At 35.9% G+C, this 15,901-nt stretch overlaps 1 protein-coding gene across 1 annotated transcript in view; it reads left to right on the forward strand.

The window, feature by feature from the left end:
• Positions 1 to 415: 415 nt before the first annotated feature.
• The window catches only part of SLC26A9 (solute carrier family 26 member 9), a 46,758-nt gene continuing 31,272 nt past the window's right edge, over positions 416 to 15,901 (forward strand). Inside the window, exons 1-6 of the mRNA XM_015824375.1 lie at positions 416 to 540; positions 4,404 to 4,543; positions 5,061 to 5,171; positions 5,596 to 5,771; positions 7,717 to 7,881; positions 10,029 to 10,181. Coding sequence (XP_015679861.1) covers positions 416 to 540; positions 4,404 to 4,543; positions 5,061 to 5,171; positions 5,596 to 5,771; positions 7,717 to 7,881; positions 10,029 to 10,181 — 870 coding nt within the window. The remainder of the gene's footprint in view (positions 541 to 4,403; positions 4,544 to 5,060; positions 5,172 to 5,595; positions 5,772 to 7,716; positions 7,882 to 10,028; positions 10,182 to 15,901) is intronic.

The raw sequence follows: 15,901 nt of genomic DNA on the forward strand, positions 1-15,901 counted from the left end.
AAACACTCATCCCATTTTCTTCATGATAAAACCATGGTAGAGGAAACTGAGAGACTGGCCCAAGACTAACAATAGAACATCAGTGTCATCACAGCAGTATCATCACTGTGATGCTCAGCATTTGACCATGTGTGTGTTTTTTGCACCTGCTCTTCCTCCCACACCATTCAAATTCCAGGAGGCCTTCCTTAAGGCAGTGATTTCTCAAGAGAGGCCCAATCCCTGGCTTCTGCAGAAAGGGCAAGGACAAGGGGTGGGGCTTGGAAAAGAAAATCTAAAACCCAAGTTAATGGAGATAAGGGTAAGAGAAGAAAGCTACTCATTTTACTAACAGATCTTCTTTTGGTGATGCTCACTTCCTTCTCCAGTTGACTTCCATTTCACTTTGGGGGGTGAAAGATTTCATGAAGCAAAAATGATTGAAACTCGGCCACGCTACATCATCAACCGTCCAGCTTATTCTAGCAACTACTTTGATGAAGAATTTGACAGGAAAAGTAGAAGTTATCCCCTTGGAGAGAAAATAAAGAATCTTTTCAGGTAAGTGGGATATTATAGATTGTAAAACAATAGGGTTGCCAGGTGTCCACTATTTGAGTGGACAGTCCACTTTTTCACATTATGTTCACTATTTTTTTTCACAAAATAGTGGACATTTTTTTATTCAAAAGCTTTATGATGAAATGGTACGTAATCTAAAGCTGTAAAGTCTACTTTTTTTACTACTTAACCCCCACCCCCACCCCGCTTGTCCGTTATTTTTTGGAAGCAGACCTGGCAACCCTATAAAACAAACATGCTCTCCAGATTTTTGGATCCCCTAGCCCTTGATGGCAAATGCATTAATCGTCTAGATTTTTTTCAACAGATATTGTAAAATTTAGCATCAGATTTTGGTTTGTACAATCCAAAAGCAAAGAGATCAACTTTCATCCAGCAATCTTTTCCAGTAAATTTAATCCCAGATTTTTCCCCCCAATCAATTCATTCAGAATTTGCAGTCAAAGGAATAATGCAGACTTAGCATCACAGGTACCCAAATCTTAGAGGCATTGGAAAGATGTGGGAAATAGCCCTAGGTTTCTTCTTTTTTGATAAGAATTGTTCAGTAAAGGACAAGTAGAGTATGTTCCCATTGCCAAGGCCAAGTAAGATTAGACTAGGTAAACTATGCAAAGAGGAAAATACAAAATTACTTTTCCAATAGAACATCATAAAGGTTGCAGATAAGGGAACTGGCTGTACTAATTCAGTGCCAACATACCTTCCATTTGCCTTTATTTGTTATTGAGTAAATATGATGCTTTTTATTAAGAAAGAACAAAATATTGTTTAGTAGCTCCTAAGAATTTTTTCATATATATATGTATGTATGTATCTGTGCATATACAGACATGTACAGGCACACCCAATACATTACAGGAATACTTTTAAAAAGTAAGCAATATTGATGAACAAAAAGACATTTGTGCAAACTACAAAGCTCTTTAAAAATATTTTAAAAAATCTCTTGCCCTTTATTATTTCAAAGCAAGTTTTAAATTATTTTTTTTTCCAAAAATGCTTTGTGGTTCAGGGCATGGACATTTTTACATTTAGTTCTTTTCAAAAAATGTGGGTCAAAATACATAAGAAAATTTCCAAGCTGCATTACAGTTTCTTAGTGTGGTATTATTTCTAGTTCACCTGAAGAAATGAGGTGTGGTACACATAACAAAATAAACGACCTCCTGTCTTTGCCCTGAAGCCTACAGTCTAAAAGGCTATAAGGAAAGGAGGAGTCTCAGGCAAAAACAGAGGTCAGAGCAAAAGGTGAGTTTTGATCAGTCCATCACCAAAATTAGCCATGCAGCCTTCTGCTTTGTGACATCTATCTCACCATCCATCTTCATTAACCCAGCCTTTCATATAAGAAAAAAAAATCCTTTCCATCAACCCTAATTCCTGGCAATAGAAACTTGGCTTGATCTCTATTTTACAACCAAGCATAGACAAATAAGTGTTTACATTCATACTTTATAAAATATTTTATATTGGGGATATCATATGCATGCCTAGTTATCCTCTGAGTTTTCAACTTTGTTTTAAAGAGAAGAAAAAACATACCCAATTTAATGCAGAATAAAAGTACAGAATATCAATAATAGTATAATTCACGTGCAAGAAATATGCAATTAACAACCGTATTCTGTAGCAAGAGCATTTTTTATTATTATTTGAATAGTATGCTTCTATGCATGTCATTGATGTAAGCTTTTGCTAGATGTCATTGATGTAAGCTTTTGCTAGATGTCAGTTAAATATAGGCATAACCGAACTAGCTTTACTTAAGTAAACTGGATGCATTACTTTAAACTACATAGCAATTCTCATGTTGACTTTAGATTTGGGTGGCACCCAATGTGATTGAATGGTCTCTTAAGTGGACAGCGATGGAATTATGCCAAATAAATAATTGCTTTCTGAATGATCTCATAGATACATGATCAGAGCTACTTTAGATTCTTAGTGGAAAAGAACCCATTTTGGTAGCAAATGTACAACACACCTCTTACGTTTGTTATATTAATGCTTAACCAAAAGAAGCAGTAGCTTAATTATTGCCACTTATTACCAATGTTATTGAAAATTAAAAGCCTGACAGCTTTCATGTTTAACCAGGAAACCTAGTTCAGGTTGAAGGACTTCTTTAGCTGTGATTAACTCCTTATGTTTTCAGAATTAACTGTTTTTTGTTCAGCTTTTTTTTTTGATAATATTTATTCATTGCTGGAGTGATTTGTGCATAATGGTTTCTATGCAAGTTTGGCATTTGTTTAGTACAGAAACTGATTTACTTCTCTTAGTTCTCTAACTATAGGATCACATTGGTGTGAACAGACTTATATTGTGTGTATCTTATCTGTGAGTTGTAATACTCTGATCAGCTCTGCTGAAGTGCCATGTTGGGCTGCTGAGTTAATTAGAAGCCTATCCTGCATACAGATGAGATTAAAGAGAAGGAGAAAACAATCATCTTGAACTCCTCACTGATTTATTAAAGCAGCTGGATTGAGATTACTATTTTATAGTGTGGAGTTTAATCCTGGAGAATAATAGACTTCCTCCACCACTACTCCCTTATTCTAATTTATACCATAACCATTATAGTAATGCAGCACTTACACTGAATTAAGAGTTACAACTGCTATCATTAACATTGCTGTTGCAATATCACTGTTTCTTTACACCTTAAATTTAAATACTCTACAGTAAAGGATTTTGTAATGATCCTATCTGTGTGCAATCAGTGTAGTAGAGCAGTAAGTTATTACTGGAATAAGTTATAATCCTATGCATAATGGAGCATGTGCTTTGTTAGGTTCAAATTTGTGCATTTCCAGGTTAAAAGGTGAGATTAAATAAGGCCTCTAAAAGCCTCTCTAACCAAGCTTTGGGAGACCTGTACTTATTACTGTTCTGACTCAGTCCAACAAATTCTGGGTAGAAGGCTGTACTAAAGTAACTGAGTTTCTTTTGAAGTAATCATTGACAGAACTAGGCTGTTAAGTGCTGTTATATCCAATTTATTTTTTCTGTTCCATTCTGAAGAAGGCTACTTAGGACTATTTTGTTCTCTTAGCTAATTTACTGAACATGTTGTACTATGCTTCCTTGAATTGATAATATAGGAGCTTATTAGAACAATTGATCTTTAATTTTGCAATAATATCCTAGATATAACTGTTTTGCTAAATTTTGATTTGGTTTGAAATTTTAGTATGCAAAAACAATTGAAAACAATTCAAAACTTAGCCCAGATATGATATTCTCTGGAATCTGATGAAACCTGGATTCAGGGCAATATATATAATGTGATGATAATTATGAATGAGGTTGAAGGTTCGTTCTCCCAGCTTGTGGATTGATTTCAGAATGTTTTGTTATCAGGCTAGGTAATATCTTCAACGGAGTTTAGGGGATGTCAGTGTCAGTGTTCTGTTTATAAGGGCTTCAGGTGTGGATGTATCGAGTGAGGGTCTTGTCATTGACACACCCATACCTGAAGCCCTTATAAATAGAATACTGACACTGACATCCCCTAAACTCCATTGAAGATGTTACCTAGCCTGGTAATGAAACATTTGGAAACCAGCCCACAAGCTCGGAGAATGAACCTTCACCCCCATCCGACACCCTAGCTACAGATATTCACCACTATTGCACAATTATGAATAATAGGAGAGAGGCAATTTTTCCATTGTGCCTTCTATGATTTATGCCAGTGCTGTGTGGGTGGTGAAAACAAACCTGAAATGGTAGATCTTTGCTCTAGCTGCATGTTCTGATAATAAATAAACATCTGCCTTCCCATGTTACAGAACAGACCTCATAGTAAATATCTCCTATTAATGTCTTTTCAGATGTTCACCATCTAGACTCAAACTCATCCTTTACAGTCTATTTCCCATACTTGTATGGCTTCCAAAATACAAAATCAGAGATTACATTGTGCCTGATGTCCTTGGTGGAGTAAGTGCTGGAACTATTCAAGTACCTCAAGGTGAAAGAAACTTGCCTTTCCCATATTATTCAAACATTACTGGGTAGAATCATATAGGTAATATGGATGGGTCTATATGAATTGTTTTGTAATGCCAAATATATTCATTTCTAATTTTTTGTAATTTCACCCTTATCCTGCTTTTTGTAGAACTCATCCCCAACATCTATCACTGTTCTGTTACTTTGCCTCACCAATAATTAAGGTTGGGCAACATACAAATTTACAATCAATCACATACAGTCTATACACTAATTTTCATTGCAACTCTGTAACAACACCAAGTAGACAAACACCAAGCAGACAAATTATCCTGAAAGACTAATAGTGCCACATATGTATCATGTTATAATTCATTTCTGAATAGATCTATAGCTCCTTCCATAAAATATTCATCACAAGACGAGCCCTGGAAAGCAGATTTTTTCATGCTGAGAATGTCATATTTTTGCATTATGTGATCTTGAGTGTAATTGTAGGATGGAAGATTTGATATGTTCTTCATGTTTGTTTTCAGGCATGGCTTTTGCTCTGCTGGCCAACCTACCTCCAGTCAATGGGCTCTATTCTTCTTTCTTTCCTTTGATTACCTATTTTTTGCTAGGAGGTATTCCTCAGATGGTCCCAGGTAAGGTTTTGTTTTCCAGTTTAATATTTATTTATATATATTACATGTATGTAATCCTAGTGAATGAAATTATATTATCTGGGTGTTTTTTCTCAGTTTACTATCTCAAATGCTTTCATGAAACAACTGTAAATTATTGGTTTCTTAATTATGATTAAAGCCAGAGCTGAGTCAAAGAACTTCCTTTAGAGTGTAATCAATTACCAATTAACTACTAACTTATATGCAATCCAGATATATTGTACTTCAAAGGACATTTGGTTGTTAATTAAGGGATTTAATTCTAATGTACATTGATGGCAGCAGCTTGAAGAAGACTGATCTATACAAACTTGGGATTGCCAGTTATTTACAGACTAGTTATAATATGAGAAGGTACTCAGCTCACAAATGTAAGATAAGTTTCATATGTGTTTCCAAACAGGTACATTTGCAGTCATCAGTATTATCGTAGGAAACGTCTGCCATGAACTGGCTCCGGATTCTGAATTTCAATATTTTAACCACACAGCTAAGGAAATTATGGTTAACAACACAGCCATGGAAGCAGCCAGACTGGAGATCTCTGCCACCTTGGCTTGTCTGACAGCTTTAATACAAGTAAGAGTTCTTTGCATATAAAACTATAGGAAATGTCCATGTGACCTACAATTCCAGTGACTGAATGTCTGATAGGATTTGCAACCGGAGTGGGATGCATATGGATCTCAGATTTATGCTAAATTATAATTCCCAATAGCCCTCAAAAACATGACTAATAGTAAATAATACAAGGAGTTGTAGTTTATCAACAACTGGAAATCTATATGTTCCTCCTCACTAGTTTTATTGTCCTTATCTGTATTCCTCCACTGCATACTTTGATTTACTCTATGCAATGTGCTTCCTCTTATGAGAATTAAGGAAGTATTGAAATCTGAATTCTTCCCTATCTTGACTGAAATATAGTTTTAATACTTGTTGCATAATGGGAGATCTATCAATTTATATGTCACAGACAGACAAGCAGATGATAAAAATAATGAGGAGTAGGAGTAGGAGGAAGAGTAGGAGGAAGAAGAAGGAAGAGAAGGAGGAGGAGGTGGAGAAGAATAGAATAGAATAGAATAGAATAGAATAGAATAGAATAGAATAGAATAGAATAGAATAGAATAGAATAGAATAGAGCTGGAAGGGACCTTGGAGGTCTAGTCCAGCCCCCTGCTCAAGCAGAAGAACCTGTACCGTCTCAGACAGGTGAATGTCTAGTCTTTTCTTAAAAATCTCCAGTGATGGAGTGCCCATGAATTCTGGGGGTAAGCTGTTCCACTTGGTTGATTGTCCTCACTGTCATGAATTTTCTCCTTAATTCCAGGTTGCTTCTCTCTTTGATCAGTTTCCAACCATTGTTTCCCGTCCTTCCCTCTGGTGCTTTGGTGAACAACCAGGCCCCATCTGCCTTGTGGTAGCCCCTCAGATACTGGCACCCTGCTATCATGTCTCCCCTATTTCTTCTTTTCTTTAGACTAGCCAAACCCAAGTCCTGTAGCCGTTCTTCGTATGTTTTAGTCTCCAGGCCTTTGATCATCTTAGTTGCTCTTCTCTGAATTTTTTCCAAATTCTCAACATCTTTTTTGTGATATGGTGACCAAAATTGGCTGCAGTATTCCAGTTATGGTCTTACTAGGGTTTTATAAAGCGGTACTAATACTTCGCATGATCTTGATTCTATGCCTCTGTTTATACAATCCAGGATTGTATTAGCTTTTTTGGTTGCTGCTGCACACTGCTGGCTCATGGTCAAGTGATCGTCCACTAGAACTCCAAGGTCCCTCTGACAGTTACTGTTTTAAGCCAGGTCTTGCCCAATCTGTATTTGTACCTTTGGTTTTTCCTGCCTAAATATAAGACTTTGCTTTTCTCCACATTGAAACTCATTTTGTTGGATAGGGCCTATTGTTCAAGTATGTCAAGATTTTTTTGGATCCTGAGTTTGTCTTCTGGGGTGTTGGCTACTCCTGTCAGTTTGGTGTCATCTGAAAATTTGATGAGTTCCCCTTCAATTCCCTCATCTAAATAATTTATGAAGATATTGAACTGGGCCTAAGACGGAACCTTGTGGTATCCCACTGCTTACTTCTCTCCATGTGGATATAGTGCCATTGAAGACTACTCATTGAGTACAGTTTGTCAGCCAGCTACAGATCCATCTGGTGGTGATGTTGTCTATTCCACTTTTCCTAGCTTACCAAGGAGTAGGTAATAGGTAGTAGGAATAGGAGGAGAAGAAGAAGAGAATACATCAAAGATTTTTACCATTAGAACAGTAGACATGGAACACAAATTAATGGGGATACTCTTTCCCATGTTTCATAGCACTTAAAGATTGATGTGACCCAGGAAATCCTGTCTTCTACATCTTCAAAAAAGTCATTCAAGGACTACCTGTAGCATATCTTTCCACACAATTGGTTATGCCAATTTTTTTATTATCTGCAGTCTCTTTTTCTGATAAATTCTATTTATTATTGTAATATGACATGCCTGACCATCTATCTGTCCATAGATATGCCTGGGATTTGTGCAATTTGGCTTTGTAGCCATCTACCTTTCAGAGTCCTTCATTAGGGGTTTCATGACAGCAGCTGGTCTACAGATCCTCGTCTCGGTTCTCAAGTATATCTTTGGTCTGAAGATTGAAGCCTACACAGGACCCTTTGCCATTGTCTATGTAAGTGAGACTGATACTATGATTACTGCTGTATCTTACAAGATTGGGTGTACAATCACTGAGATCAAGAGTAGCACACAGATAGTTGGCATTTGTCAGGGGCTACATATGATTGAGGCAAGAAAGAAAGAAAGTAGAACCAAAGCAGGATAGAGATTTATTGAGGAAAAATAAAGTAGAACCAAAGCAGGATAGAGATTTATTGAGATAAAAATAAATATTTATCTTTGATTCTCCACAATTATCTTCCCTAACTTTCACCAGTTTTAAAATATTTAAGTGAAATTTTGACTCAATTACAAAAATTGGGAGTTTCACCTGTTTCCATATAAAGGAAAAGGAAAAGGTTTCCCTTGTCCAGTTGGGTCCAGTTCTAGTGGGTGGTGCTCATGTCCATTTCTTAGACAAGGGAGCTGTCATTGTCCGAAGATACTTCCGTGGTCATGTGGCCAGCATGACTATAGGCCAAAGTACATGGAATACAAAATGTGGAATTATAGTCATGGATTATTCCCCAAAGATAAATGCCCACTGGATGGACCCAGGAAGAACCAACTTATCAGTGTCCTCTGTAGAAGCAGCAGGCTAGGGGGCAGGATGGTTTCAGAATTATGCAGTGTGTATCACAACACAAGCTCCTCCCCTTTTCTACATGTATCCCTATGTTGCACTCATACCCCAAAGGGCAGAGCTTGCTACATGATATTGTGACATTGCTGCCACAATTCTGATGAAAGTAGCAAGAGCTTATGGAGACTGCTGCAACTCACTCTACAAAGAGAGGAATTGACGAAAGTATAATACGAAATCATTAATAATGGTGATGAAATAGTTTCTTCTTACTTCAAAACCCAAGTAACTAAACTATATGAGAATCAAATATGTATGAAAGAAAATATTATTGCTTTTAACCAATAGGATAGTTAAGGGGGCTGTCATTAAATTGATACATATTCATTTCCAAGGTAGCAACAGTTATTTAAATTTCTCGTGTTGACTGAAAGCTACATAAGAAGTTGGACACAGTGGTCTGTAATAACTAATACTAATGTAGCTTTATTGTCCATTTCCTAGAAAGTATAATTATTTGTTTATATTTATTCCTTACTAAAAAGAATTAATTGATTGCTTGTTATAAGCTACCATATACTGTATATCATACCAAAATAATGGAAAAGGAAAGTCCATTTTCTTTGAGCCAATGGTAGCTAATAATGGGTGAAAAAAGCATTGGCTGAAAAATTAACATAGCAACAAAGTCTTGAATAAACATTTAAAGGATGTATTAATGGTATCTGGTGTCTACTGTTTAGAACACAATAACAACAGGGTACTTCTGTTTTTTTAAAAAAATTGAGGGAAATATTGAATATGGTATTATAGTGTATTTACATTAACTTCCAATTATTTTACTTTTTGCTCTTGAACAAAAATTGTTTTCTGGACTTTTTGTTTTTCTGTTCTTAGGTTATTATTTTTCATTATTTTAAATATTTGTTGATAACGTTATTTTTAAGTGTGGTTATTGTTGTTTTAAATAAAAGAAAGAATAAAGTCTGAAGCCAAGAGAAAAAAAATAGGATTCCATTGTCTGCCAAATCTTATACCAAAATTTCAATTTTATTATATGAATTTTTCCCAAATTACCGCAACAGAACAAATAAGCAACATTTTGCCTGGAACCTGTTCTCTTTCTGGGCAACTCTTGAACCTTAAGACCCCAAATGCCAAGGTTTTTGCAATATTAAGGAATGAGCTTACAAATAACAGACAGTTACAATTCATTCTAGTTCATTTTAATTATAAAGGATTAGGAAAAAGCCCTCATAGAGTTTTGGAGTTTCTCAGTTGCCTGTTGTGAGCCTCGAATTTTCTTCTAAAGTCTCAGCAGGATGTTCAGGTTAGATTAAATACATCCTGTCTGTTCAGGCCCTGTTTACTGACCTTTTAATTAACTCAGAGTTGGCTACTGTCAGAACTGCACTTTTTTCTGTTGCTTTGAGTGTTGGCTACCACTGCAAAATGCAGATGTCTAGGTTAAATAATGGTCCCCAATCTTTACATGTTGACTAACAAACACTATACTTTCCATCCTAGTTGACATGTTGAAAAACCTCATGTTCTCTTTTTCTTGTCTAATCCTCTAGACCTTTATTGATATTTGCAAAAATCTGTTGAAAACCAATGTGGCTTCTCTGGTGTTTGCTTTGATCAGCTCTGTGCTTCTCATCATTGTGAAAGAGCTAAATATGAAATATATGAAGAAGATTCGAGTCCCAATTCCCATGGAGATCATTATAGTAAGTAGCAGTTACAGATGTTTTCATTCACCTACCTGTACTATTTTCCTTGGGATTGGTACTGTTCAGAAGCAGAGATAAATTGAAAAAAAAAGAGAACTTTTAAGACTGAGGTAGCATGCCTTTTTGTTGTTCATTTTAGGAAATGCTGATGTGATTATAGGTGAAAGTGCAGTGCATATGGCAATGTAAGAAGACAACTTTACTTAGCAACAATATTTTGTACAATAATTTCACAACTTTTGTAGATAAATAAAAATCACTGGACAATGAGATCAATACAGTAGACTCTTGCTCACTTATATTTTATGGAGGCTCCTAGATATTGAAAGCAGCCATCCCAAATACATTGCAACCTAGATATGTTGAATTCCATATTTCCCAGCCTGCATGATCTTTGTTGTAATTGCAGTCTGAAAACTATTGTCAGATATGGGGTGATTTTGGTCATCCAAGATAAAGCATTGGCATGCGGAGGCTGATCTTGATTGACTTACATTTCGATGAATCCAGGTTCAACATTCTTGAACTATTCAGTAGAAAATGTACATGCAGGTAATGCAGCTTTATTCTAAAGTATTGAAATACGGTTAAAAAAAAGTATAGTAAGATGCTTATATGTCTCTGGTACGTGCTGATATCCAGGGAGTATTGGTGTAATTAGAGCTGTGGGAAATGCACAGATTTTGGCAGACAATGTCTTTGGTTTCAGTTTGCAATCCATCCAGAATTGCATTCCTGTGAAATGAGCATTGCTTGCTAATATGGGAACCTCTTACCCAAATTTTCTCTGTTCTGTATGAAAGGCAGTAATGGATACAGAATAATAGCAAAAAGAGTTTATGGTAATTTCATTAACTATAATTAGCAAAACAGTTTCTGATAAAATGAGTATTTTGTGGAAACTATTCTTATGGTAGTAAATTCAGAACAAGAGCCCAGTAAGAACTTTTTCTTGTAGATACAGATCAAACATAAATCTGGAGATCTAAAGAGTCAACTATGTTAGCCCATGCAGACATCCTACCTGTTTAAATCTTAGGTCGTCCTCAGATTCTATCACTATATTCTGATTTTTGCATATTGGGAATTTGCCTCTGTAGGCTGCTTTGAAATTAGTGTATTTATAAATTGCACTATTATGGTCTAATTACTTTGTTAAATATGGAATACCCACTCCTATCATATTAGATGTTAAGGAGGCACTATATGCAACTCCACTTTGATTTTTATGATCAGGCTACATTTGCATTTTCTGGGACAATTAAACTTAATAATAAAAAATAAGAAAAGATGGGTCATAACATTAGGGCCTTTACTGTCCATACACTACTGCTCTGAAATAAACCAGCTGAAGTGAAGATAGGCAAAAACATATAATGAAGACGAACTGAGGTACAGATTGGCAAAAACACAATGGAAACCTGATGTAATCCTAAGATTGACACACAGAGGTTATACAACACCATCTGTACAAAAAGAACATAAAAAATAGAAAAGGAGTTGAACTCTAAATTAAAACCATGCACTCATGTCTATAAATCAAGGTGAATGAACTAGGTTAAAAGAAGTGAAGAAGCAATTAAAAGCTGTGCTGCTGTTTGGTTACCATATAACCAAAGAGAAGATGGGAATGATGGAAAGTGGCATTAAGTAGATGGGGTACTTAAGGAGTTTGGGAATAAATTCTGCCAAGCTTGGTTGTTCAAGAAATTCCTGACTTGCTAATAAATTTGTTCTTTATAAGGTGAAGAAAGGCACCAAATGTCCATCTATCCCTGAAGTGAGAAATTAGATGCAACAAGAATGTTGGGAAGTGGCTATATAAGGCTAGGGTGTTATTATTCGTTCAATGCACAGTCAGTCAGATGTTTAGACTGGATTTGGCATTTTTATCGACCTACAGAGTCCTTCCCAATGACTTGGGAAAGGAAGATGTTGTTGTTTTCTAGTGTAAATAGTAGTAGTATATACTATAATGTGGAATCACAGCTCTGTAGCTGGTGTTGGTCTTCATTTGCATCAAATTCTTCCCAAGAACCTAGATATAGTAATGTATCCTCATAGTCTATGTGTGGATTCAAGCAATATTGTCCTTTTGAATTGACACAGGGAAATTTTGTCAATGTGCAAATTGAGAATTGTGGTTGTTATTATTGTTCAGTCTTTTTCATGTATAACTGAAGGTGGTGAAGATACCTAACACTCTTTTCTCCTATTCCGCCCCCCCTGACAACAATCCTGTGAGGTGGGTTCGGCTGAGACAGGGAATGACTGGCCCAAAATCACCCAGCCAAATTTCATGCCCCACACTGGCCTAGAACACACAGTCCCCTGGTTTCTAAGCAAGACCTTAACTGCTTCACAAAACTGGCATTTTTAAAACATATATTTTGGACCTGAAAAAGTGGGTTTTAATAAGCTCAGTTGATAAGAAGGATTCCATGGCAGAAGAAGCCAACAGAAGCCAAACTCAAGATGAATGGTAGTTCCTAAAGGAATTTAATTACAAATAATTCAGTGAGGGAAAAGGCCACATGCAGACAATGGAAAGAGAGCCAGGACATCAAGACAGAGCAGTTATAGATAGTTTGGAAAGGCAGAGATATTATCTGAAATCTAGAGTTTCAGATGAGCTAAGGTTGGTAACTATGCTAAGAAATGCAGAAAGAAGGACTCCCAACTGAAGGAAGAGTAAGAAAGACCAGCACACCAAATCCTAAATGTGGGTATCAAAGATAAAAGAAGATCTGTTTAGCTGCTACAGTATTTTATATTCCTCCAAGAAATGTTGAAGAGCAGGATGAAGGGGAAAGGCTGAAGCCTGGGCCAGATGGAACATTCCTCTTTTCTTTGAAGGAGTTTATATCTCCTGTGTCAGATTAATTGTATCCAGGGATCCTGAAGGAACTAGCTAATATCTGGCCAAAATTTACATATTTGAGAAATATGGAAAATTGTGACATACTGGATGATCCTATCATGCAAAAGATGATCCTATCATGCAAAGGAGCAAAGGATGATCCTATCATGCAAAGAGGGGCAGAAGGAAGGTATACAGTAGAACCATCAATCTTATATCGATACCTGAAAAGATTCTACAGCAGATAGGATTAATCTCTTAGCACCTTGAAAACAATGCAGTAATTACCAGAAACCAATCTGGATAGATCAAGTCTTACCATGCAACTGTTATCAGATCTTTTGTCTAAGTATTTCTTTATTAAATTGAGGACATGTGTTAGGTTCAATATAACCTGATTTCAGCAAATATTTGACCAATTTACATATTAGTAAAGAGATCCTGACTGTTAAGCAGTTAAATAAATATAGACTGAGTGCATGACAAGTATGTAGATAATGCAAAAATCATAGCTGATGTGTTCATATTTATGCTCATTAAACTTGATAGGTGTATTGGCTTGGAGCTACACATTTCCAGCTTTCACCTTTTATCCCTCAATATTTTTAATGATTTGAAGGAAAAGATGAAAGAAATATTCCTCAGATTTAAAGGCAATACAAAAGAGGGTAGGGTGATTAATATTCTGAAAGACAGAATTCAAAATGATGAGATTTAAAAAAAAATAATTTAGTAAGCATTATAGTTTAACAGATAAAATCTAATACAAACTAAAAAGAGATAGAATAAAAAATAGAAAATGCAGAAAAACAAAAAAGTAATAATAAAGCAAAAAAAAAAGAAATATATAAAGAAGTAATTTTCCTCTTCATTACAAGTGTTAACAATTCTCACAACTTATCACTTTCTCTTAAAATACAACAAAAAATATCTTCCATATCTCAGTTTGTATCTATAAACAGATCCATATAACTCTGTCATTCAGTTCTGGTCAGCCATTAAGTCCATTAAGGTTTACCAGAAATAAAATAACTATTTTAACTTTGATCAAATAAACCCACTTTATATACCTTCCTTTACTTTTTACAATCTTGATCTTCAATCCCATTTAAATAATATTTTGTAGTTTATTTTCTTTTCATTTTTGTTTGGTCACTTCTCACAATTTAATAGTTCTTTTTTGTACTTCAATATAAGAAAATTGTACAAGTTTTGATTTAGCACTTTTGCATCCTTTTAACATCAACTAGTTTCATTTGTATATCCAACGTAGCATCTTTTCTCATACCACTCTTTCAGTGATAAGGTGATATATTTTCAGATCAACTTTTAAAGTAGTCCCAGTCCCATCCAATAAAATTTATTCTTCTTCCACAACATCTCTTAAAAATGTTATCTATAATAGCAGTCATTTTTAAGATTAACTCCTGGATACATTGCTCACAATCATCTTGAATATGTCCAGTGTTAAAGTATTTTGCTCCATTATGTGTTAATAAATCAAATATAAGTGTTCTTCTCCTTTAATTGTAATCTTTAGATATCTCTGGTTCTTTATGATGTCCAATGTTTAAATCGCAATATTATCATGTTTTCTTTCATATATTCCAAACAACAGCATCTTCCCACGGAAGGAACCAATTTCAAAAATCATATTTCAAATCTATCTGGCACCCCAATCTGTTTATCACTTTCCAAAATCAACATTATAATCACCCTTTTGCAGCTTATTCCACCTAGTTGTTTGCCTTTACTCTTCTCTTTCAAACTTATTTTGCTGGGTTTAAACTGAACTTACCCAGTGTATGTTATCAAACTTGTTAATCAGAAGGTTCTCTATAGCTGAAAACCAGTTAAAAAGCAATTTTCAAAGGTGATTAAGAAACGAGATTCAGCAGAGTTTGTATCTATAAAGCTGCAATGAGGCTGTGAGCTTAGCTGAAAATTGCTCAACTCCCAGCTGCTCCACTCACAAACCAACCATAGAAACTTTAGTTCCTAAACTTTACTCATGAGGAGCAGCTGTCTGTAGGTAATCTCATGGTCTCTCCTTTATCCAGAGAAGGTTAGCAGCCAAAAAATACCATTCAGCTGCTGATCTCACCACAAATCTGTCTTCAGTCCCTCAGTGATGTTTGGGTCACCATGTCCTCACCTTTAAAAGTATGGTGATAGGTTAGATCAGCGGTTCTCAACCTATGGGTCGCGACCCCATTTGGGGTCGATCGACCATTTCACGGGGGTTGCCAAGCAAGGCTGTCCGCCATTTTTTTCCCCTTTTCCGGCGGGTGCCTTACCTCCCTTGGGCTGGGCCAGCTGGTGGTCAGCCTGCTCCGTCTCTGCCGCTTGCCAGCTACGCCTCGGCCGGCGCAGGGGGCGGAACCACACATGTGCGGCGCTCCCGGGCAGGGAAAGTCCTTGACTTACGACCGGTTGGGTAGTCCTCGACTTACGACCGGTTTAGTCCTCGATTTACGACCGGTTTAGTCCTTGACTTACAAACGGTTGGGGGTCGCGGCATTAAAAAGGTTGAGAACCACTGGGTTAGATGAATGAACTGAAATCATAAAATAAAATTTAGCAGGGAAAAAGGAAACTATCTTCACTCAGTTAGCAAATATTTGCAAGTAATAGTACTTGTGAAATGTTCTTGGATAGTATTATTATTATTATTATTATTATTATTACTTTAATTTATACCCCGCCCTTCTCCCGAGGGACTCAGGGCGGCTTACAGGTAAGTAAAAACAGAGCTATACAATAAATATCTAAAAGCCAAATTAAAATATATATTAAATAACCTGTATTAGAAAAATTATAAAATCCCTTTAAAATCCCTATAAAATCCCCCCCTAGG

This window comes from Protobothrops mucrosquamatus, unplaced genomic scaffold (genome assembly GCF_001527695.2).
Source record: "Protobothrops mucrosquamatus isolate PMUCROS unplaced genomic scaffold, P.Mucros_1.0 scaffold2212, whole genome shotgun sequence".
NCBI lineage: Eukaryota > Metazoa > Chordata > Lepidosauria > Squamata > Viperidae > Protobothrops > Protobothrops mucrosquamatus.